Consider the following 25149-nt stretch of genomic DNA (forward strand, 5'->3'; position numbering starts at 1 on the left):
TTGTTTTCCACGAAGTACGATTCGAGTTTATATACGCGCAACAAATCCGCTATCACGCTGCTTGTCGGGTTGTCAAAAAAAGTTACACCTCATTTCGGGTAATAAGGACGCACGCGTCGAACACGAAATAAGGTACGAATGGAAAAAAAATGTTTAATTAAAAACTAAAGAAGCGTCGAAAACTCTCGTCCGTTAATACAAAGTATTGAGTCGAGAAAGATGATCGTCGACGCGAAATAATATCGAATAGTTTAAGGGGAATTTGGTGCTGCTGCAGCCCCTTTCGAAAACGAATAATAATTCAATACTGGATTCTTTTATTCCAGAATTAGGGGAAGCTTACATAACACATGGACCAACCCTCGAGGGGTAGTCGTCCCGATAATTTAATACCCGAGAGGAGCAGAGGGGCGGTGATGTGGGTGGTGGAAAGGAAGGCGATGCTTCGCCAAGGAACCGCGGCGCATAAAAGCGTGTACATGTGTACGTACATGGCTACGAATTATTTGAAAGTTAATGAAATATCTCCAGAATTTTGCCCAAGGGTCAGATACAAATTAGAGAAAAATGATACGCATGTGTGTGCGTAATTTTGTCTTCATTATATTGCACGCGAAAACATTTTGGGAGGGGCACAGGAGGGACGAGGAAATAATCAATTGGTTTCTCCGGAAGGTTGAGAAAAATATCGCTCGTCAATTATTATTCAAACTTGGTCGAGAAGCGTTGATGATTTGAATTTCGTTAATTCAAAATCAACTCAAGGCTCGATCGAGTTACTTGATTTAGTTGAATAAACATGGCTCCGCCTGTTCTCGCTTCGTTCTTCGTCCGCGCGTTCGTCCCGTACCAGGCTTGCTAAGTACTGTCGGAGTGGTCGGCAACCGGATGTGACGTGAATGGCAAAAACCTCGGCGCTGCTAAGTTGTCAGAAAAACTGTACGAGAGACGAAGAGATCACGGAAAGAAAAGTTTGCCCCTCGGCCGCTATCTCGCGCCGTCTCAGCTCCACAGTTTCTAACCGACAATAGAACTTGTATATTCTATCTTCGAGCTAATCTTCGAGACCCGGTCATTTGAAGCTCGGCCTGCATTACGTAGCAGATGCATTTTTCTCAACGTCAATGTTGCCTGCGATCTGCCTCCGTTGATAAACAAATAACTAATCTACATGCCCGTGAGTCTAATTTGGCCATCTTAAGTATACGCTCCAAACATTAGAGCGTCGCCAAGAATCAGTCCCGAGGGTAGATCGTGATTGTCGGTGACAAAAAGTTGAGGATGCTGCGGACGGTCTTTTCTTCGTATCGTACTCGTTCCAACTTCCTTGGCAACCAACCTTGAAAACGTTTCGAGCATCGCGATGAGTATGTTTCGAAGAAAAATACACTCTTGTGAACAATCAATCCTGTATCACGCATATTTCGTTCACTTATTTTCTATGCTCTTTAGTTTTGCCAAGCAGGAAGTATATCTATATTCGTGGTAAATATCCATAGGAGTCTTGGTATTCTGAAAACAGTATCATTCCACTCTTAACAACGAGTTTGATAAAACGTGGCACGTTCGCAGCTGAGGAAACGTCGGTAAATATAAAAATAGCATCGACGGGATGGGACGTTACACAGGATTGTGGGAAGGGTTCCAAAGTCTGCGTGACCAAGTGTGTACATGGAGCATGAGGGCAGTCCAGAATGGAAGAAAACAGCGCAACTTATCAAAACCTCCCACTTTGCTAGCAATTATATGGATCTAGGTTTCTAATCGGTTTCACGGTGTAGATTTCTGTCGTGTGACAATTATAAAGCCCGCATTGAAATGCTGCTGGACCTCGTCAAGGAAGTCGACCGGTGGACGAAATTTTGCAATGCTCCGAATTTCGACGTTACGATGACATCGATGCTGTGCTCGCTAAAATACTCGCGTATTGTACCCAGTCGATGAAGTGTGCCATCGAAAAATGATTTTTCCTGGCCCGATATTGTTGTTGAAAAATTAAACTTCCCAAGCAGTATCGAACCGAGTCATCGCCAGTGTGTGTCTCTCCGAGTGTAAGTGTTACATGTATTCACCGGTGCGTTCTCAACGGGAACGGACTTGAGCGGGTTGTTCACAAAGCGTGACGCGCTGTGTAAGGCAGGATAATCGTAATCAACGTACACGCGTGAACCACTTGTAAAAATAATTGGCCATACACGAAGGTGCGAGGCGAGTGAGCGTGCTATCCGTGTGTCCCTGTGACGTTGGAGATGAGCCAGAGTGGCTTTTTGTTTTCCTCCAACTCCACATGGACATGCATTCCCAATCGCTGCGACACATCTCATTAGGAGATACCTTAGCTCGGGCAAGAGACGCCGTGAGCTTGGAAGGACATTGGTCGTCGGCATCTAATCCGATGCTAATTCAAGATTAATGGTTCAATCCATGGTCGGATCTATCGCTGCAGTGAGACTTTTTCGCCGATTGAGAATGAGGAGGGTGGGAAGTCGGACGATGCCGCGGGTGGGGATTTCCGTCGGGGGGAAGACGCGAGCTTGGTGACCCGCTCGAAATGTAGAGGCAAGCGGAGGTCGTGGAATCGGAGCGGGAAATGACGGGAACCCGAAATCTGGGCCTCGCTATCGCCAGGGGGGCGAGAGGAGGGTTTGTAAAACGGGACACTCGCCCCCGGCCGAGGGTTCTTCTTCTTCTTCTTCTTCTTCTTCTTCGTCTTCTTCTTCTTCTTCTTCGTATAGCCTCCTTCCACTCCTTCGCTTCGATGCGAAGCGCGCGGCGGGTGAACGCCGGCGAAATATTCGTAAGAATTAAAGCTTCTGGAATTAACATTCCTCGGAGCCGGGGTGGTGGATACGTGCGTGGGGCTCCCTCGGCGGCGAAACAACGGGAGCATTACCCCGCCGCCCCTGTTACGCTCCCATTCCCGTTCCCGTTCCCGGTCCAAACCACCTCACGACGTCGCCTCCCAACGCCGCCCGCCCCGTACCCTCGACGATGGTCCCCGACGACGGCCCCCGACCACCGCGATCCCACCCCAACGAATCCCCCGCCTTCTTTTGCTATACACGACGACGCTTCGCGGCGGTAGGGGAGGTTTGGAGGGGTGGCTGTCTTATTCTTTCCACTCATTAAGGTGGATCGATGTGGCTGTGGATGCGGGGCTCGCCGCGAAGGGTGCGGGGGTGACGAGGGGTGGAAGGGGCCGACGCTGCCGTCGCTGCACGACATGTCACGTATAGCCGGCTGCAGCCCTCCGCCGACTCTGCATTAGAACATCGCTAATACAGGTACACGCCAAGGTACAGTGAAAAACGCGATCAGCGCGCATGTTCGGGGTGTCGATATCGCCGATCGCATCCTGGCCCGATTGCTCGTCTCGGTTTTACGCAACACGCGTTACATCAGATTCTGCGGAGAACCCGATATTAACGAAACTCGATCTCTCGTACGTCGGACGACGCCGGTTTTCGAAATCCAGTAATTCTTGATTATGATCGAGGGGCGCGCACGCGGTTTACCGACCCCGCGGACTCCCCTCCGCCCCCAGGTCCGAGTTACGGATATTTTATCGCTCGCTCGCGAGAGAGGGAGGAGGGTGGAACGACGAATTTACGTTGGGTTTGACAGGAGCCACGTGCGCGGCCACGTGGTCTGACCGTCCCGACGCCGACGCTCACCCCACCCACGAGTCGCGCGCCGCGCACCAGCTGACCACGCGATGGACCACCACCCCCACCCTCGGCCAATAAAATCTCCCGGCAGGCGAGAGATGCGTTTCTTTTGTGTGCTGACCACGTGGCCGACCGTGAGTCGAGTCGGCCGTACGCCGCGCGGGTCTACCTCTGCACCCCCGAAAAGCCGTGCATTTCCAACCCCCGCCCCTGCCACCTCCTCGCCTCGTCAGCTGCGTTCGTTCGTGAGAGCGCGTGATTCCGCTTTCGATCTCCCCCGATTAGTTAATTGACCGCGCGAGCCGTGGAGACGACCAAAATATTACCTCTGGGACTCCTTAATCGTACCTAAATTATCGTTTATCATTATACCAAAGAGCGAAACGGAGGGGAAATCGGAGGACACGACGCGGCCCCTCATCGTCCGCAGACGCGAGTCAGCTCGTTTCGTGCAAGCCGCAGGTGACTCGGATAGCGGACAATTTTCGTGCCAACCTGTCGCGCGGACTACCGACCTCCGTCACCTTTACGCTGGATCGCCGCGTTTCACGCGAACTCTTTTGCACTTTGGATGTGTCATATGTGGGGGAATGTATCGCGTACATATGGTGCACATCGATATACTTCCGCGGGTAGACGTATGTACGTGTATAAGAACCACGCCCTCGGGCGAGACCCCCATCACCCCCTTCCCTGTTACCCCCCTCAGCCCCTAATGACGTAAGCAAAGCAAAACAAAGAAAGCTTTATACACCGTCGTTCCCTGCTTCCTACTGTCTTTCTCTTCCTCGCGATTCGCGGGGTGGCTCTCTTTTCCACTCTCTACCCAACTCTCTTTATCTCGGGTCCCTTGGCCCCTCGGTTTTCTCGATCCTTCTCACTCTCGGGTATAACACGGCTCACCCTCACATGCGCGCAAATGAAATCGATTAAAATGCTGGGCGCAACTTCTAGGCAGAGAGCGCTTTCTCTACCCCTCTCGCCACCGGCGCGGCGGGCCACCCCATCTCTCACTCCCCGCCTCCGCCCCCTCGGCAAACCCCACCACCCCCACCCCCGCCATCCGTACCTTCGTAAGAAACGGAGAAAACCCTTACGTGTGTTTTCGAGGCGCCCACCCCCCGCGCTTGTGTGAGTCCGTGTGTCTTTGCCCGTCCTCCTCCGTCCCCTCGCCACTTCCTAACACCCGGACACACACTTGGCGTACATGCGCATACACGCGCATACGTATACACGTTTCGGGGGCGTGTGTGCGAGTTCGTGTGATTGCCGCGCCAGCGCCGTGTGTTTGCATCCTGCACGTATCCCGTCTCTCCGCGTATGCGTCAATCGTCCCCGCACGGCACGATCGGAGCTGCCGCTTCCCTTAGGTGTATGTATAAACGCCGGTTCCATGTATTTACGTACGTAGGTGTGTACGATATCCGAGAGTTAGGATACCCCGTCGACGCTGCGTTACTCGTATCTTGTACCTACCTACGTACCTACATGTACACGTCACATGCGTGCCGCTGATTGCAAAAAACTTCTCTTATACGTGTATATCTGCTCGATTGTACGTGCCCTGTGCGAGTTGTACCCGATATTTGGCAAATTTGAAACGAAAATAATACGCCTTTTCGATCTGATCGATCAGCGATCGTCACCATTATTTTTCTCAATTTTCATCGTCGCTCGCTCGTTTTAAATGTAATTTTCCGCGAGATTAGGCCTGTGTGTATAATTTATATACACAAATGTGTGCGCACGTGGCGGCGCTGCATGTGTCGCGTGCTTTTGTGCACCTCCGCATCGTGTCTGCCGTATCTGCGCCCGCAAAGCCCCCTGCACCCCCGCGACCCTCCCCGAAGGGGTATAAGACTCATTTGTCTTTCGTGCATGGGTTACGCTTATGCCGTATGCATATCGTGGATCGGGTCTGGATAGTGTCTTATAACTGAGCACAGCACTATGGTTTGAAACATTTAAAAATACCTGGAACCGTCCTTTGGTTTGTATGAATAAGAAAAAAAATAATTGAGTATGAATTATTTTTTCGCGGATCCTTTCGTTTTTTGGAACAGCACTATTTAACAAATGCGTGTGCATAATAATGTGCGATGAAAGCGAGACTTACGCAAATGTATAAGCACAAATCGTATATTCGGGAAATGCTCGAGTTGATACCCTCCTCCGCCCTCCCCCCCCCCCCCCCCCTTCCGCCCCATCCTCTGCCGCCCCTGCTTTTGACTTAGCGGATTCACCAGCTCCGCCTTAATGCTTCCCCCGGTTATTATTATAATTAAGAAACATTTTTTCTCTTCCTTTTACCGTTTCATGCACTCTATTTTTTTTGCTTTTCAGCATTTAATTTTTTTTTCCCCCTTTATCGGTTACATTTCAATGCTTTTTCGTACCCATTCGTGAGCTTTGAACGATGTATTCGATTGACCGCGTTCGTGGTCGTAAATATAATAATCATACCAATGCAATCTTATCCTATTTGTGTTATGAATTTAACCGCAACGGCATATCAAAGACAATAATTGAACAATGCATAAATATTGAAAACTGCGTGTGGATAGACTGCATAGCGCGACAAACTGTTTGCGTACTTTTTAACGGTTCAGCAGCGAAGTGGTGGGTTGATGCGAAACTAAAAGTCACGTTAGCACGACGTTGTGATAAGTGTTAGGAGACGCTGACACATCCTACAGTATACCATGCGCCAGCGCTACGGGAGCAAAAGTTGAGATACAAGTTCAGTTGTAGATGGAGAAAAAGGGGTAAAAAAAAAAAACAAACAAAAAAAAACATTTCCGCGGTTGTATACGCGGTACAAAGAATTTTCACGGAAAGAAAATACCAGCGGTCAATTGATTTACTGGAATACGTAATCAAGCTTCAATTTCTTAGACTATTTTACTGGATATGCGGATCCGATGGAACATACGCGTGTGCGGCAATATCGCATTGTTTCTACGCGCTCTCTCGTAGCTGAGATTGATAGTTGAAGCATCATCGTGGCGTATAATCAAAGCTTCACATTGACGCGACTCATGTAGGTATGAGGATTCGCTTTTGCTCGATGGCAATATCCCGGATCGATATAATCATTGATCGCTTGTCTGGCGAGCGTGATTCTGGATTTCGGAAAGCCGTCGAACCAGCGAAAGAGAATAAACGTACAAAATAATGATTACCATGCATTCGTTCTTGCAAATCTTTTTCAACGACGATTCGTCGTACGACCTTTTCCATATTAGGTGTACCCATATTTTCTCGTAAGGATGTACATCTTACGAAATGAAGTCTGAAACGATGTTTCTTTCCCGTAACAATTACAACTCTCATACCAGGTCACGTTATGATATGTACATGGTATGAACGAACGTACGTGTAAATATCGAAGTGAACAAGAATCCGTTGTCGCAGAAATTTTTTGTTGAAAATTTAGTCGTCACATTTTTTCCAATATTTTTTTTTTTTCGAAAAATTACGCGGTTCGGTAAGAGAAATTAGAAATACTTTGTACGTTGCACTCGTACGGTTTTCGGCTGATCCGAAGCGATGTAGACACACGTATTTCCCCGGTTATCCGCCTCCTCCTTCTCTTCTTCTTCATCTTCTTCCTCCGTCCTCTTCCTTTTTCCATCACCCCGGACTTTCCTCCGAACCCTCTCTTCGGCGTCACCCTCACCCTCGTCCTCGCCCTTGTCCTACTCCCTCTCGACCGGCTCGGTTATCCCCGTCTTCGTCCCACCCTCGCTGCTCCATACGCAGCATCGCCAGACGCACGCACGGACGCACACGGGCGCACACACGCACACGCGTCCCCCTTCCTCTGGGGCAAGGGAGCTAAGACGCGGCCCGGCTCCCAAGTAATTATAAAACGCAATCAATACTTTACATATTTTTCACGCAGCGACGAGGGTGAGTCCGTTGGAATACCAACGCCCCGGTTCTAACGTCGCATGTGTATACAGTTCGTTTCATCTCCCGCGTTACCGCGCTTCGCGCCCTTGCACATTTTTTTCCAACCCCTCGACGTTGGGAAGGGGGGGGGGCGGGGGGGTTGAATTATCAAAGGACGACTTCTCGTAAATGAAAAATTATAACTCGATGGGTGTGCAACGCGGGTATAGACAGTCTTCGTAGTACACTTCGAAGGTACAGGTAGCCGGAGAAAATGACGTGGCATTATTTACACGATGTCATTCTCGTATATGGTATAACACTGAGTTGTGAACCGTGGTTTGTATAATTATACCTGCTCGGCAACACTTGTATGGGAGGCCTAATTGCCTCGATAGGAAGCATTGATCAGCATTAATTGGCCGGGTTTATTATGCATTATTCATCGACAATCGGGATCTCGCGACTTGTTTTTTTTTTTTCATTCTTACACGAAGAAGCTAAATTGATACGAGACTGAAAATTAGAATAATATGCTGAAACTATGCGCTCTAACGGCAAGCTGTCGATCCGTTCACCAGCGCGTTTGACCGCTCAAGTTTTTGTCGTGTTTCAAATATTCCCACCTTATCACTCTATCTTCTTCCTTCACGTCTGTTTCCCTCGACTTTGCAGCAAGCCGATCACCGGCCAATACTCGGCACGATTATAGTTAATCGGAAACTGTGAACCGAGTAATCGCAATAGCGGTAAAGAAACTTTATGCGACCGGAGAGTAGAAAAAACGTTGCCTGAAAGCAGACGCTGTGAACGGTGGATGCCGAGAATGTGATAAAAAAGGAAAAGAAGCGGAAGGAAGGGAGGAATAAGAGGGTGGACCACACACGTATAAACGTTGTACAAGGTGAGCGTATGATGTATTCCGAAGTCCTCCCTGTCTCTTTCTCTCTCTGTCTCTCTCCCGCGAGCAATCGAGTTTGAAAAGACGTGTACAAAGGCTGTGCACGCATCCCCTTGATTAATGGGTGATTGCCACCCCCGGGGCCCGGGTGGTGGGTGGGGTTGGGGGTGTTCCTCCGGCCCCGCCGCCCCCCTCGCGCGCGAGAAAGTAAGTAGTGAGTGAGCGGCGTTCAAGGGTTGGGGCGACGTCGGCCGGGAGCCGAGTTCAGGAAGGGGGGCGGCCAGATTTTAACGATTCCTCTGCCGCGGAGTCTTAAGAGAAAGAATGGCGGGGATGGGGAAATGAGCGGGGTGAGGCGGAAGGCGAGCGAGCGAGCGAGAGGAGGCGACGCCGGGGCCGCGGAGAGCGCGAGAGGGCGAGAGGGGACGCGAAATGAAGAAATTCTATCTACATTTCCAACCCTTCATGCAGCGTCTTACCACCCCTCGCCCCCAGCCACCCACTCGCCAACCTCCCTCGACCGCCCGCGACTCCTTTTCTCTTTCTTCGGCTCCTCTTCTCATTCCTTCGCGGCCCCGCGTTTCCTCCTTCTCTCTTTTCCCGCCTCTCTTCAAACCCCCGCCCCCGGCCCCTCCGGCCGCCAGCAGCCACCCTTCTGAGACAATAAGACCCCCAACCCCTGCACGCAGGCTTGAAGCTCACGGAGCACAGCACCAGCACTTCTTTCCCTTTTCTTAAATACAAAAGCGAAAATTTTGCTTATTAGAATATTCCAGAGCCCGCCGAGCGGGACCTACGCGACGGACTCTCCTTGTCCTCGGTCTCGTCCTCTCGTCACCGGTGAACGTCTAGCCGTTCCTTCCTACGGCCATTACTATGATTGTGTACCGCTATTCTAATTGTTGTTGTTGTTGTTGTTTTGTTATTATTATTACTCCGATACAACGAAGGAGACCAAGAGTAGCCCGGGACAATGTGTATACCACGCGTCAAGCCGTCGCGTTTTTCACGTCTCGTGTTCGTCTCAATCACATCTATTCGCACAATAATAACGCGTCTTTTTTATTTCACGCGTACAGCGAACGGTGATACTGTAATATTCCGACGAAGTTTGTTGGACGGGCTCCTATACTGAGCTAATTCATGGGTGGGGTAGGTATCGAGTTTCTTCTAAATCGGTCGGGGCTCTTGGGAGCGGAACGTTGGAGGAATGCGTTTTTAAAAAGCTCTGTCAACCCGCCAATCCGTTTTTCCTGACTCGTACAAAAGCTTTCTGGCAGATACTCGACACTTTGCTCAAATTTTTTTCCAAAACTTGGGACGCGGGAAATTCAACCTTTTTCAAATTCCATAGACGGATGAAGCGTGCGCAGCTTTCCAAGATATGTATCTATCTTATACCTACACCTAGATCCTTGATCAGCTTGTAGGAATTTCTGAATTTATCGAAAGCTCAATAACGAGCCGGTGCAGCGTGACGAAAGAAGTTGTATAAGCTTGTCGTAAAGGGACTTATATACGTGTCGAGGTTCTGCGCGCATCCGCGGGCGGTCGAAATTTGCGAACCGAAATGAATTTGCTGTTTTTATTATTTGCATCCTGACGTGATGTACAACGATGCATGAACGATGCAGGAGGGAGTTCGGGGGGAATGGGAATGAGAAGGGGAAGTGGAGAGAACAATTGATTCGTCGAAGTGGAACAGCCGGTAGCCAAGCCGAGGGGAAGAGACTTAGTCAACCCTGTCTTGCGCTTTTTCATATTCATCGCGTATCATTCGCATATTCCAATTCCCGTAATTTACCAAAATCTACAACATTTCTGAGGAGCTAATGGAATAATGGGGGGGCTGACTCGGAGCTCGCTCACCCCCGAAACCGCCACGTCAATTGCTTCCTCCGAGATTTTTTCTTCATCCATTTCTGAGTCCGGCCGCTCGAATCATACGAACAAATTTCCGCCCGTGTCTTCGCGGTATATATTTCCCGGATCCGCACGTACCTCCGCTCGAAATGAAAGGTCCGTGAAACAATAGACGAAAGTCCTCCCTAGTTGGTGAAAAAAGAGGGAAAAACTCTGAACGGCGCGCGGGAAAAAGAAACCCCGTCGCGTCAACACACGAGAGATTTCCCCACCTTTTTACCTGCAGCCTCGACCTTCCGATTGGTTGCCGACTCGTCACACTCACCTTGCACAATTTGTAAAACTGTGCAGTTTTCACTGAACCATACTTGTAATTCGTATCATATTCGAGTTTCGACCTATTGTCGTGAAAACTTGTTCTCGTTGCGAGCTCTTGATTTGAGTGAAGGAAAACTAAAAAGCAGTCCATGACGGCAACAGATATAATGATATTCCTGCTGGTAACTCTACGGTCGCCTGAATAACCTGAAGGATTGAACGGAAACTCAACTAGGAAAGTATATTTATTACGGTACTAAATTAAGGGACAGTCAACTTTCTTGGACACCGAGGAAGAGGGACGTGACAACACCGCGGAAGAACGAAGAAGATGATTAAATTTTAATAATTACATTACTCGACTCATTGGACTCATCTTAACTAACTGATTCTACTGCGGCCAAGTTTATTCTATTTTTACGTTCAAATTACCACGAAGATTTCCCAACCCTTTCCCACTTTCCCAGCAATCGCAGTAGCTGACTCTAATCCACGTGGATCATGAAAGTAAAAAAAAGTTCGCTTACAATGGAACTTGCACATCCGGTTGACAGTGGTGATAACAGTGTTCGGTCAGTCGATCTAACAATAAGCTCAGTTACTTTTTAACGGAACATCATCGTATCAAAGGGTCGACATCGGGAACAATGAAATTGGCTTACTCAATCCAGAAATGATTAATCGAGTCATAAATCGCATGGTCGAAAGTGGAAAGTTCAGCTAGAATAAAATCTAGATAGGCAAATCTACAGAGAAGTGCAACGAGAGGTTGAATATTGTGATGAGAATGAAAAAGGATTTACAGATGGGCGGAAGTGATTGCGATATTTCAGGGAGATCAGACCCGGGTCCACGGAAGTGCCGGGATGTTCGTTGAGCCCCGAACCTCGATCGCCTCGCGCCCCCTTCCATCCAGTTTGGTTGGCCTCCCGCGGAGGAAGAAGACACTTCCGAGGGTAGGGGAGCCAGAAAGGGAAAGGGTTGCTGTCTTAAGTGTAAAAGATTATCAGAGGCAGCGGCAGTGGCAGCCCACTTCTTTCGCCGGGGGGGTCGGACGGGGTGGAAGGGCGGAAGGGCGGAAGGGTGCGGGGGGAGGGGGGGGGGGGGGGGGAGGTAGGGGGGAGGGGGGGCACGTAGCACGAAATGAGGGTTCCTGAGTTTTTGCCAGGCGATCAATAAAACTCTCTGTGCTCTGCTCTTATACTTGTCGTATAACGAAGTAGGCTGACTGGCGTAAGGGGTTCGCGGCGTTCCGGTGCGTGGCCCGGTGCGTGCATTAATTCCACCCCCTTCTCCACCCTCAACCCCCGCAAGGCGGAACCCTCGTTTCCTCTCCACATCTTCTTGCTTGCCTCGACTCATCAACGCGAAGCTGCGCGGCCCGCGGTGAGGGGGTGAAGGGGCTGGGGTCGGAGGAAGCGGAGAGGCGACGTGTTTTAAGAAAACGTGACGCGTTCCTTCCACGTTCTTCTTCGTCCTTCTTATTGCGCGCTCCGAGGTCCTCTCCCTCTCCCTCTCACCCCCCCCCCCCCCCCCCCCCCCGTCGCCCCTCTCACTCTCTCTCGCACTCTTTGTCTCATCCCTCCCTCGGGCACCCCTCTCGTCGAGCTCTCGATCACTCCGTCTCTCTTTTCTCACCCAACCCTCCCCCTCCCCCGCCCCCGCCTCCGCCCACTGTCCCTCTCGCACTCGTTCATCCCCGCGCTTACTTGCCTGCTTGCTTGCTTGCTTGCTTGCTTTACTTACGCAGGTACCCACATCTCCAGCCCGATCCATAATTATCGCCAACGATTCGCTGTCGCTGCCAACTTTCTTTTACCACCGGAGTTGTGTCTCTCACGTGCAGCTCGCAGGGTTCTGACGTTGCAGGACGCTTCACGTTTAAACGCTCGTTCGACGCCGTTTCCGCATTTAGAATTATGCAAGCCGAAGCGTTTCGAGGATGCTGGTTAATTGCACACAACAGCTCCAAGCTGTATCGATATTTCGGTCACCGTTTCAAATCGTCATCCACGCCTCTTGTCCTACGAGGGAAAAAGTCGTGCGCCGGAGGTCCTGGCCAGCTCGGCATAATTTCAGACGAGTCAAATGCTAATTCAATGATCGTTACCGACTATCCGCCGGTTATTCAACGATACGATTGCCCAACTATGTATAGGTTGGAATTATTGTAACGAGGTGTGCTCTATGACGACACCGAGATCGCGTCCACTTGAATTACGGAAATGATTATTCCTAACCAAACGGATGGATTACAAATTTTTAATCGTAAAATATGGGAACTACTACAGATTCCCGGGAGTTTCGGATCACGCTGTTGCTGAGAATAAAAGAGAGTGAATTTGACCAAACAAGGCGCATACTTATAGTTTCCACAAGTTTAAGTTCTCTAACTAATTATCGTGCAGTGGATATAAACTATATACAAGTAAATTAATTTTGATTATGGCCTGCTTTTTTCCGATATCACAAGGTATAATATGTATATCGGAAAGTCGGGGCTGTTGGCAAAGTCTTACGCTGTATTTTTGCGTCAAACATTTGACTTTCCATCCCAATTTCATCTGAATTGGTTTCACATTTTTTTTTTCCTGAATCCATTCACACATCGAGCAGGTATAAAAAACTGTCTGTGATAGAAAATGAACACAATGTATATCCAAACTGAAAGAAGGAACATTAGGGTCAAAGCGAGATATTTTGCAAAAACAAATATAATCAAAATTGTAAACCGAGATATCGCATCCTTTTTGGCAGGTTAATTCAACTTTATTTATCTAACAGAAAACTTCAAGTCTTGACCCCACCGGCTCTTGACTTCTCCCAGACAAACTTTCTGGAAAGTAATCATTAACGAGGAAAAATTTTCACCCTGCAATTCGTTCGGTTCGCAATTTTTGAATATTCTAAACCGCAGGCTGAGAGTATTCAGGCCTCCCGAGTCGAGAGCAATTTTTCACTGTATCGAGAGAGCAGTCGGTCTGAAACGGACATTCACGTTCTACTGTATAGGTATAATATGTATACGATTTATTACCGCATGCGACGAGAAATAATTCCGAAGGCGAGAACGATAAGGAACGCGTGCTCCAGCCTCCGTAGAACGGTTTCTCGCACCTCTGCGGGCGCTGTATCGGCTCCCGGCATCTCATTAAGTCATCTCGTTGAGATAATTAAATAAGAAAACTTAGATCACGCCTTCGCGATAGGCGAATAGCCCCACGCCATGTCAGACTAGATCGACGCTTAAAGCTATGAATACTCGGCATTAAAATCTTACCGTCTGTTACATCCCATCCGGCTAGGACCATCTGATCGTCGAACAGTATATTTGCCAGTATTGGAATCGGGACCTCGCATGATTTTCTTTTTTTCATTCGAACGGTGACGTATCGTCTAAGACTCGCTGTATTTCACAACGGTAAATAGTTGTAAGTGATCTTGTTTTCGGAAGAAAAAAGTAGAAATTTCTTCCCGATTATACGACCAGAGTAGGTATATATGACATGTCAGGGCCTCATAAATTTCCTGTAAGAATACTTATATTGCGACGATTGCCGTGTAAATTTCCACCGTCGTGAAGAATTTATTTTACTGCATGCATTTGCCGATTCAGGTAGGACCTGGTGGGTCCTTGCATGACTCGACTACGGGGGGTTCATCAGAGTGAGAAAGCCACGTCAAGCGGCCCTCGGCATCCCTCGCTGATAGAGTCTGGTCATTTCTTCCATGGTTCTTGCTGTACCTCGGAGAATAAGAAGAAGAAGAAGAACAAGAAGAAAAAAAAGGTAAAGAAAAGACGAAGAAAATAGGGGAAAGCTGCGGGAGTCGAATCCTGGGAAGAGATATCAGCCGGATCAGTTGCCACGGACAAATGCGGCCCGCCTACGGAACACGTCCGATCAAGCCTCAAGGTTTTCGTATATCGCCGTCACACACGCGGATGTCACGGCTGGCTATCCCGGCAGGGATAGTCCTGCAGGATGAACGGGACGAGCGAAGGACCGAGTGACGCGATCGTGGCCGGCCGTCAGTAATTGCCGGCCCACGCGGATTCCGCTCTGATCTGATTTCGTTTTATTTCTTCCCCCGGCTCTCAATCCACCGCCGACACCCCCCCCCCTCCCTCCCCCTCTTCCTCCCGCTTCTTTTTGCCAGGATAAGCGGTAGAGGAAAGAAAGAACGGAAAAGAGTGATGGGGGGGGGGGAGGGAAAGTGAGAGAAAGACAGAGAAGGAAAACTTTGCCAAGAATAGAAAAGATCGAGACGAGAGGACGCAGCGAGACTGACTTGATCTTCACCTCGTCCAGTGTCTATGACGTTCCTCCGTCCTGTGGGAATTGGAAACAACGCATCATCTGCAGATCAGCGATTCGGTCCGTTTCATCGGGAGAGGATGCAGCGGTTTCCGATCTCCGGAGCTTTGCCGCTACATTAGCTTTTCACATACCTTGCAGCGAACGATTTTTTATCGCACGTGATTACGGTTTTGAGCGATATTTTTTTTTTAACTGGCACACGCTATCAGCTGTATCCGATAATTTTCGAGGGACGTATTAGTCTTTTTTACTTATCAGGATCCAGGTAATTTTGCTCATGATTTATTAATTATGTGTGATCGTCGCTGTCAGGTGTCGCTGTCATATTATAAGCCGTAGTATAGGAGTCACCACAAATTCCTGAATAAGGAAATTTCGGGAAGTAGGGGTTACAAAATTTCCAAATCGTTTCTTCGATTCGTTTAAAAATTCGCTGTATTGTCAATTTTATGATTTTCAGTTATTATTACATTCACGCTTAACGGCAACTGAACAAAAGTAACGAACATCTCGAAACTTGAATGGTATTGACATAATTGTTCAGGGAAATAAAATTGAAAAAAAACACACTAAAACAAAAATGAAACCGGAGACCGGAGTAAAAGTATGGAGATTGAAGTCAGCTGCGCGCTGATTTCCGCACGCATCAGATCGGCGCTCTTTGTTTCAAGGATACAGGTTCAACGCAAAGTCCGTTTTCTGGCGAGATCTCACCGAGTATACGGGTCCCCAGGTCTTATATACTCGGTCGAAGGAAGCCCTTTTGGAGAAATGCAAATTTAGCGGGGACTAAATGAGAGCGTTCCTGACCGAAATCCGAAATCGCTCGTATTGAGATTCTGGGAGTGGACGGCTGATGAGCGTCGGAACCGTAGGGCCGTGCCTAACGACGCTCTTAATTCGGTCTTACTTCGATAAGTAAATTACATATTTTCCCGACGTCTCAATCGTAAAAAGCCAGAACGGCGATTCCGGCCTCCGGCACACCTGGTGCACGTACATCAAACACGATTAGGAGTTCTTTGACGGTGGTTGATGCGAGTTCACACGACCAACGGAGGTGGATGCTGGGCCCCGTGGCACACAGAAGTGTAAGGAGGACTCCAGTTCCATCGCTTCCAGGTGACTCAGCACCGACCTAAGCGGCGTCGACCGCGTTGATGCCCCCCGCGGAGAACGATGCTAATTAATTCTCGACAGGGTTCCGCGGGGCCTCGCGGCGAGCCCCCGGAAAGTATCGAGGAGTCCTTCGGGATGATTGCATCCGGAGATGACGACTCGGGGACTCTCGAAGCCTCGTCGTTCCCTCGAATATCTCGGACTCCGCGAACGGTTGTTGCAGGCGGAAAGAACGAGTTCACTCGACTCCGCTTCGAGCAAGGGGTGAATTTTATTACGAAGAAAATTAATTGCGATTCGAATGATCGCGTTTTGGCGGATGCCGTAATCGGTGTATCGATGAAACCCTCGTTCCCGGTGCATTCATCCCGCGTGTTATATACCTTATTCGATCCGCAAAAACCGACTGAAACGACGCGATTTCCGCCAGTGGTCAAAGTGATCGCTCATCTGCGCAATATAACCGTAAAATTTTTAGTAAATTTATCGCGCTCCGTTATCCAGGCTTCGGTGATTAAACCAAGAGCGTCACACCTCTGGCGGTGTTATAATTATACGTGTAATATTGTAATATAAGGTATATTATGTACAACCTGAACTGCTGCAGATCATTGCCAGAGGGAAATCACCCCGAAGTGTCGATCGATTTCTAACGCGGTTTGAGGATTAAACTTGTTCGACCTCCTCACCCGCGGCACTCTTTGAGCCAATAATTTTCATCGCCCTATAAAAATCGACCCGCGTTGTGTTTCACCGTCCACCGACTGTGTCGCCTACAAGATATACCTACGCACAATTTTTTACCTCTCAGTCTTTCTTTCGCGCAAGGCTTAACTCGGTTTCGAAAGATCATCGCCGACACCGAAAGTTCGTGTTTAAGGATTTCAGGTAAAAAGTGCGTCGCCTGTTCTCACATACCGACCCGAGTTACGCACGCACGTGGAAATGGACGGTATAGCTAACCCTCTCCCTCTCTCTCGCTCCTACACTCCACCCTCTCTCTTCCTCTCGGTTTGCTTCGCTCTCCCAACGGGGGTTCGTCGGGTTCTACCCTCCGCATTCGCCTATCGTAATTAATTCCTTCGCTACGCCAAAGGACTTTCAAGGAGTTGGCAGTGCTGACCGAACAAATACACCGCGTGACCCATGCACGAGCAGGATATTATACCTGTATGTACACCTACGTGCAGGCAGGCACCCCGCTGGGGCTAACTGTACGGGCACGCATACCTACCTGGGCGATATTCCCGAAACTTGCCAAAGGAAGACAAAACTACGGAAAGACGATGTATTGTTCGCAGGGCGAGCCGACCCCCACCTCGCACAAATTACACCGACGTCAAGGTTTCCTCCCCTGCAAAAGTAACCATACGTTTATACCCACAGCTCGCTCAGGTATAAATTAAACTTCGGGACACTCTGGGCTCGTAAAATTTCTATGTATGTACTTCTTCTTTAAGTGACCCTCTGACTGCAGGTATGCGCTGTACTTGTGTTTCACATGTTCCGTTGTGCAGGCTACACATTCAACAGGGGTATGCTATACAATTTTACAACATTTGCGCTGCTTGGAATTTTGTAAGTTGAGGATCGCGTCACTCGTTTGACGAGGGATGTGTTGGAAAGGCGATTTGCACCGAGCGTACGGTCTCTAAGACAAGAATTCCGAAATACTGTACGGTCTTCGCGACCATCCGGTCCTTACATTTGCTACCCAAGACAGCTACTGCGGCTCAACTATTTCTTTTTTGTTCATTTCGAGCCGGGGACCCTTTTCCTTCCTTTTCAGTTTCTCTTTTGGCGGTGCTGGGGCTCCTCTTCCTTCGCCTAATGGGCGCCAGCGTCGCAGTTCCCGGATCGGTAATTGGTCAGAAGTTTAGTTGAAATCGTGCGGTGTATAGGTATATCGGAGTGAAGATTCTGACACAACGAAAAGATTTGCCTCCCTTATTTGAATATCATATCTGTTGCAAGATCGGCGGGTGAAACTAAGTTGTTTATCGAATGTTAAGAGTTATACGCAGGTGAACTTGAAGGAAAAACCTCACAGTCGCGTTAGCAAACGGAGATGTAGTATGAAAGAAGGCAGGATCCTCGAAGCAACGGCGTCGCGACGCTCGGTGGTTCGTCGCGTCGCTTTCTTAATTATCATCTGTCTATCTCTCGGCGTAAGAGAGGAAGAGGGTGAGGACTCGTTTGGAAGGGGAATAAAGAGCGAGGGAATGAACGACAGAGAAAGAGAGAAAGTGAGAGAGAGAGAGAAAGAGAGAGAGAGAGAGAGAGACCTCGTGCATCCGGAGTGAAAGAAGAGGCGAGAGTGTGCGGAGAGTTAACGAGAGAGGTAGAAAGAGAGAAGGAGAGAAAGAGACGAGAGAGAAGGGACGCGTCTTACTCCGCCCAGCATCCAAGATGGCGTTGGCAGCTGCCCCCCTCGTCATTAAAATCAATAATTAAAAAATACATCCATAGGCGGGCTTCACTCTTCACTCTTCTAGCAAACGACGGGGTTGTGCGCGCCTACATTACGCCCGATCCCGCATGTGCACATCGCGTCTCCCCGATGAGAACCTCTGCCTGGCACTGGGGTGGCTGGCCAGATAGCCACGGATCCGGTGCCACTGGGCGCTTGGCTCTGTTCCGCACCTACCGGGGGTTCCTTCGCCGAGGAACTGATGCTTGCGAGGGGGCCGAGAGGGAGGGGGATCCCTGCAAGTTTTCGAAACCACTTGCCGGCGCTCAGGTGTCGAACAGGTGATTGTGCGAAGGCTGATCGGATCCGACTTTTCCTTCTCTCTCTCTCTTTCTCTCTCTCTCTCCCTCTCTCTCTCTCTCTCTCTCTCTCTCTCTCTCTCTCTCTCTCTCTCTCTCTCTTTCTATCCCGCTCTTTGACATTGTCATGTTACCCATGTCGTAGAGAATACTTCCGTTACCACCCTAATATGTTCAGATTATATGTACGAATATTGTTTCATCCGGTAAATCGACAGGTGTATCTATTCGCTGCCGATCGAATAGGTGTAACGTATCGATATGTATATCCGTAAACACACGGTGAGTTGATGTAAGGTATACGATTATACGAACAACCGATCTGTAAGCCGATTTTTTTCTTACCCGCTGACAACCGTTTCTAATAGTAAAAATCGCGCAGCGCGGGTAATTGCGTTTATACTATCTCACCGTTGGGTATTACAAGTTTCTCTTTTCATGCATCGCATGGACAGCTTGCACCATCCTGCATCCGCCATCATCACCTCGGAGAGTTCCTGCTGAGCTTCAACACAGCTTTTGCTAAATCACTGGTGGTAATTGTTGCGAATGGAGCACCTGTTGAAATCGACCGTAATAATTTCTATTAAAACTTGCGTGGGTTATATACTCTTGGCCTAAAACCCAGGCGGAATAACCAATTAATGTTAAAATCTTAGAGATCTTGGTAATTCAAAACCGTGTCATACCGCTAAAATATTTCACCTCAGATCACGACTCTCGGTGAGAACATATTATTCGACCGTGTCGCAAAACGTTGCTGGAAAATTCACTGGAACAGCGTATAGGTAATCTTTTTAAGTGCACCTTTTACGAATTCATACAGCGTGTTTGGGACTTGTAAAATTAAAATTAACAAAAGCGACAGTGGCCTTCCAGCTAGTAGGCCATATGTGAGGGGAAGGTGATCCTTCCTGGGATTTGGGACGGCTGCAGGGTTGCTGCGAAGTGGTAAAACCAGGTAAGCTTGGCCTCAAGAGCGCGGTGCAAACTCTAGAATCGTCGTTTCGCGTGCGTTGCTGTTTTACCTGCAACGCACCGACCAGGGTCCGGAAAGCCGCTCGTGAGGAAGACGAAGAAGGAGAAGAAGAAGCAAAGGAGGAAGATGAGGAAAAGGAATAAGAAAAAGAGGCGGGGGGATGGGGCTAGGGGGAGGGAGAGGAGGAGGAGACGGTTGTCCGGCCGCGTTCCACCTACGTTCCACCTATAGCTGCCACCTACCTACCATTCTCTGCCGACCATTCTACCAACCGATCTACACGTGGGCACGAGGATTGCCACATCTGGTGGGGAGAGGGCCCGGTCGGTGGGCAGGTACCCTGGTAGAGGTAGCCATGGAGGTGGGACCCCTCGTCACTTCCTCAGTTCCTCGGTTCCTCCACTTCCACAGCCGAGTCTGAGGAGGCAGTCATATCGCGACCGTTCCAAGTGCCGCTCGTGTGTAACAACAGTCGCTTCACCGCTCGCTCCGATCCCCCAAGTAACGAGTCTTACCCTCCGCAACATTATCGTACCGTATCGACGCACGGCCAGTTTTCAGGTGAACGTGACCAATGAAGTGTGAGTTTTTACAGTGAGTGACAAGGATAGGAATTACAGAAGCATCCACGACGTGTACGGGGCAGTGCGACGTTGATCGATGGTGGCATGTGCTCTTCTTGAAACACTCGACGAAACAAGTATATGTCAAAAAGAAGAAGAAAGAAAAACAAACAAACAAACTATCGGTGAACGAGGATAATTATGAAATTTGGCTTGCGAACTCTACGTGAGTTGGTAAAGCGAATGATCAGGTGCGATTCACTTATCAAGGCTATTACGATCTGAGATATCCGCATCGTACGACGGAAGACATACATAACGTACATTTCAAATTCGAAGTCGCCAACGAATTCTTCTCGCCAAAGGATATAAAAAAAAAAGGTTTGTCACGATTTTTTGAAATGATGATGATATGTGCTCAACCTGTGTAAAATCTCGATAGTAACCGTGGTAAAAAGTCTGTGCTTAGGACATCGCTCGAGACTTCCTCGGCGTGGATGCCATAGTCCGAAAAATTAGAGTTCCCAATTATTTTATACGTCTTAGACAATACGGCCCCGTGTTTTTTCGCACCTCTACCGCGAATCGTCCCCTGCAGAGTCAAAAACGCGATACTCGCGCCGAAATCAGCGATCGCGCGGTGTTCTTCGGGGTTCTCGCCGAAGAGGAGCGCAGGCGCGGGGTTTTCGCGACGGCGGGACACCTCGTGCGTGGCGTCATCCATCCCTGTCCTGCGGGCGGCCGAGGGCGAGTAGGGGTCGGTTTAGAGAGTGGAAGGGTAGTACGGCACGTACGTTTGCCGCGGCCCGCGTACTGGAAGGGCGCCCGGGGGTGGGTTTCAGCGGAGGGGTCGTGAGGGAGTTCGGGGGGAGGGGGGGTGGGGTGGGGGGCGAGGGTGGGGGTCTTGGAAGAGGCGCCGAACCTCACGGCGCATTCACTCATCGGCCGTCGCCGACGCCGCCACAACGCACGCAAACAAGAGTCACGGTACGTCTGTCACAGAGGGCGCCCCCCCTCCCCCCCCCCACCCCCCCGCCGCCCCCAAATTCGACGAGACACACGTTGCAAAGTTTCAGTTCTGCCCTACTCGTACACCTGTATTTTCTTAATACCTCGCGTCGTACAACGATCCTTCGCTAAGATTTGATCGTCGATATGTGCCAAGTGCTACCAACGTCGGACGTTTTACTCCAAGTTGTTTGTTGACCCCCCCTCCCCCCTCTTTCCCTCCGCCGCCCATCAACACCCCCCTCACTTTTGACAACCTACCTTCCTACCCCTCCCCGCTCCATCCGCCCCCTCCACCCCTGCCTTGGTTGGATACACCGGCCGGTGGTCCCACGTTGTTGTGTTCAGTGAAAGAACGAAGCGATCCGCGATTGATCAAGGAAACGGAGAAAACAAATTCAACGGCACCGCGTGATTCATCGCTACGTTGGCGTATCGGGGAAGAGGAAAAAAAAAACATGTATACATGAAACCAGTGATAATTTAATATAGTTCGTTTTTAATATTATTGTTAACAACTCCTCGATTTCTATGTATAATTCTTGTTCAAACGAATAATTCACGCCGTGCTGCTAAGATGCATGCCTAGAAGTTGACGATGATGTTCTTGTTGTTGTTGCTGTTTGAGATAGTTTTTGTTGTCAATCGGCAAAGTGCTCGTTCCGATATATAATTTTGTGGGTGAACAGTGCAGGTGACAACTGATTTTTCACAACACAACGTATAACATAACGCTGTTCGATCCTGCAGTGACATAATCCAACATAATAACGACCGATATTTAAACGCGGTTCGCTCTGATTGTGTGAAAACGGATCAGCGTTCAGCGTTGTGTTAAATTTTGTAAGTGATTATTGTTTGATTTCTTCTCGATTCTAAATCCGATCCGTCATTGCAATTAAAAACCGATAAAATTCCACGCGATTTTCTTGCGCGACTCTCGCGCTGGGTGTCAAAGAATTTGCGACAAAGTTCAAGGTGTTTTCAAACTCTTCAACAGTTTGTCGACAAGGCTTGCACGGGTCAACAAAGTTCAGTTGTCTTTTGTTTATACCGAGAAGCTACCCCTGCGTACGTATGTCTCTTTTACTACAATTATATTGCAAAATGACATATTCTACCGGTCTGATTCGTAATTCGCGCATTGCCTTTATACTTACACAATTTCAGTGTAGAATTGTTATTTCCGTTCTAACAAGCAGAGAGTTTCTGCAGTTAATTTCGTTTCAAACGTGTACCGAAACTTTCTCACTCAAAAACGAGACGCGTATGAGGTTTGTTTCAAACTTGACAAGTCTCACTCAACTTATAACACGTTCGAAACTTCAAGATGATTGTCAACTGTTTCCCCTTCGTATATGTTTACCACGCATGAAATCTATGGATTCTCTACACATACCTTCATTAACGGCTAATCCACAACGTAACGCAAGAAATGACTTTGTTGCCCACTTGCAATGCTTATTGCTTCGAAATAGCTTGGAATGTTTATTATTCGTGGAACGAAATTTGAGTGAAAAACTTACTACTCGCGGATCAGCGGTTTTCCGGTTAAAAAATTTCAAGACAAACTCGGTTCTCTCGTGTACCTAATTTGTTAATTAATATTATTCGACGTGTGGCAGTTCCTCCTCGTCAAACTTTTCGTGCACGGCGGAGCACGTGAGTTTGACAATAAATTTCGCGGGAAATTTTGGGCGGCGCTACGACGGCGCGTCGACGCCTGGCTGGCACGTTGCCGTTTGTCGTCACTGCGACGTTATACATACACCTGCGTGTATTCCGGTGAACAAAAATAGGCATACCTTGTGCCTGCCCGAGGGGGAATTTGAGATGGCAGATACATCACGTCGTCGGATTGTCTGTCGCTTTCTTATTATCCGTTCACGCATCGCGTTACACGAAACCTCCAATTGAATCGTAACCCGTTACAGGACCACATGCGTGTTATTGCCGATCACAAAGTCGGATGTAGATCGTAAAAATGACTCGTTAACGTCGTAGAAAGCAAAGATTTCTGTGAAAGTTTGTTTTAATTGTCAATTTCAAGGCTGATTGCGTACGTATAAATCCCAATCTGTGGAACCTAGAAGATAGATCTCTGCGTTTGACAGACCCGTCGAAGAGACGAAGAGCGAGGAAAGGGACTCGCGCGAGATAAAACGAGGATCGGTTAAAATTCAGGTCGACGGATTTTCTTGCTGATCATCTAAGAGTCCTTAACGATTCTGGCAGTATGTAACACTTCACACGTTTGCGTTTGCCATCGGGAAATTCGATCGTACAGCTCATGGCGGCAATAATCGATGAAATTTTTTTAAACTTTTAATAGACTCGTGACTTGCAGTATTCTTTTTCGGTCCATTTCACCGATGAGTGAATGAGTGAAAAGCAAGAATCAATTGTACCGGCTTAGAAAGTGCAGTAGGTAAACGCTGATTCGTTGATTCCGACGATAAAATCTTTAATACTGCACCGTCAATCAATTCTACGTAACACCGTATCTCATTACGGTCTGACGATGAGAAGCGTTAGTAAGGACCGATCGTTTGAACGGTATCGAACTTTCCTCGAAGTTAAATCTTATACCCGCAACGATATTTATGACCGTTTCCAGCTGGGGAACAAATATTTCTTCCGTTTTTCCGTAACCGCGAAGGCTTCTTCAATTATCAGCGCATTTCCTACGTGGATCGTGACCATGGGAACGTTTAGCATGAACGGATTAGTCAGACACGACTTTTGACATGCTTGTTTATTACTCAATGGTACCGTAAAAATTATTTCATCGCTAAACCGTTTGTTGCCCCTGACTCCGGGAGCCGCATAGCTCAAATCCTTCGCCTTAATATTTCGACACTGCTATTTTTACAATCACCGTTAAAATAATGGCGAACTTGGATTCGAACGTGAGTAAGTCCCGACTTTGAGCCGCAACTGCATTATTTCGTTCACAAATGCGCGAAACAGGTCAAATGCCATAGCCGATCGATCGCAAATCGTGTCAAATGAAAAACAAAAGATATCGTGTATATTTCGATATGTAAGGGAGAAGAAAAAGAAAAAAAAAAAACAAACAAACAAAGAAAACGATTCGTGGTTGGGTGATTTATTTTTCAATTTCCAATTTTTTAGTCACGGCGTCCCATACAACAATCAGGACGGACCTCGTCCGCATATATGGAAGAGAGGCGAAAAAATCAGGAAGAATAAAACGAGGTGTGAAGGCGACAAGAAAAGGGGAGCAGTGGCTTCGTGACGATCCGTACGATCGACGAAGAGGAAAGATGTCCAGTGCCGCGGGAAGTCCTGCCGAGATGCCCCTCCAGTCCCAGTACTCGTTGAGGTGGAACAACCATCAGACACACATCCTGCGGGCCTTCGAGGACCTCCTTCACGCGGAAACGCTCGTCGACGTCACCTTGGTCTGCGCGGAGACGAGCCTCAGGGCCCACAAAGTCGTCCTCAGCGCCTGCAGGTAAGAAACGTCTTCGAAATTATCGCTTGGTTGGAGCTTCTGTGTCGGGATTCGGATGTCCCAAAAGGGACAATCACAGATTATCTTTGAATAATCTATGAGCTTGCGTAGAGTCACACCATTTTGGAGTATTATCGTTTTTTTCCACTTTAAATGTCAAAATCAACGTTACTGCGGTATGTTAATGATAATAGTGGTGAAAATAGGATTAGTTAAAATCAATCACAGATAACGTCAAAGTTAATCAGCTTGTACTTTAACTACGATTAC

The 25149-nt window shown here is 48.4% G+C and overlaps 1 protein-coding gene across 6 annotated transcripts in view; it reads left to right on the forward strand.

Annotated features, from left to right (window-relative positions):
• Positions 1-25149, forward strand: part of LOC124303056 (protein jim lovell) — a 121561-nt gene that overhangs the window by 90882 nt on the left and 5530 nt on the right. For 3 of the 6 annotated variants that reach the window (XM_046759809.1, XM_046759831.1, XM_046759799.1), the window contains one exon: positions 24537-24879. In XM_046759809.1, coding sequence (XP_046615765.1) covers positions 24537-24879 — 343 coding nt within the window. Of the gene's footprint in view, positions 1-8401; positions 8467-21348; positions 21381-22007; positions 22245-24536; positions 24880-25149 lie in introns of those variants that run through there. The other 3 variants (XM_046759841.1, XM_046759827.1, XM_046759819.1) reach the window with 3 other exon arrangements.

This window comes from Neodiprion virginianus, chromosome 1 (assembly GCF_021901495.1).
Source record: "Neodiprion virginianus isolate iyNeoVirg1 chromosome 1, iyNeoVirg1.1, whole genome shotgun sequence".
NCBI classification, from domain to species: domain Eukaryota; kingdom Metazoa; phylum Arthropoda; class Insecta; order Hymenoptera; family Diprionidae; genus Neodiprion; species Neodiprion virginianus.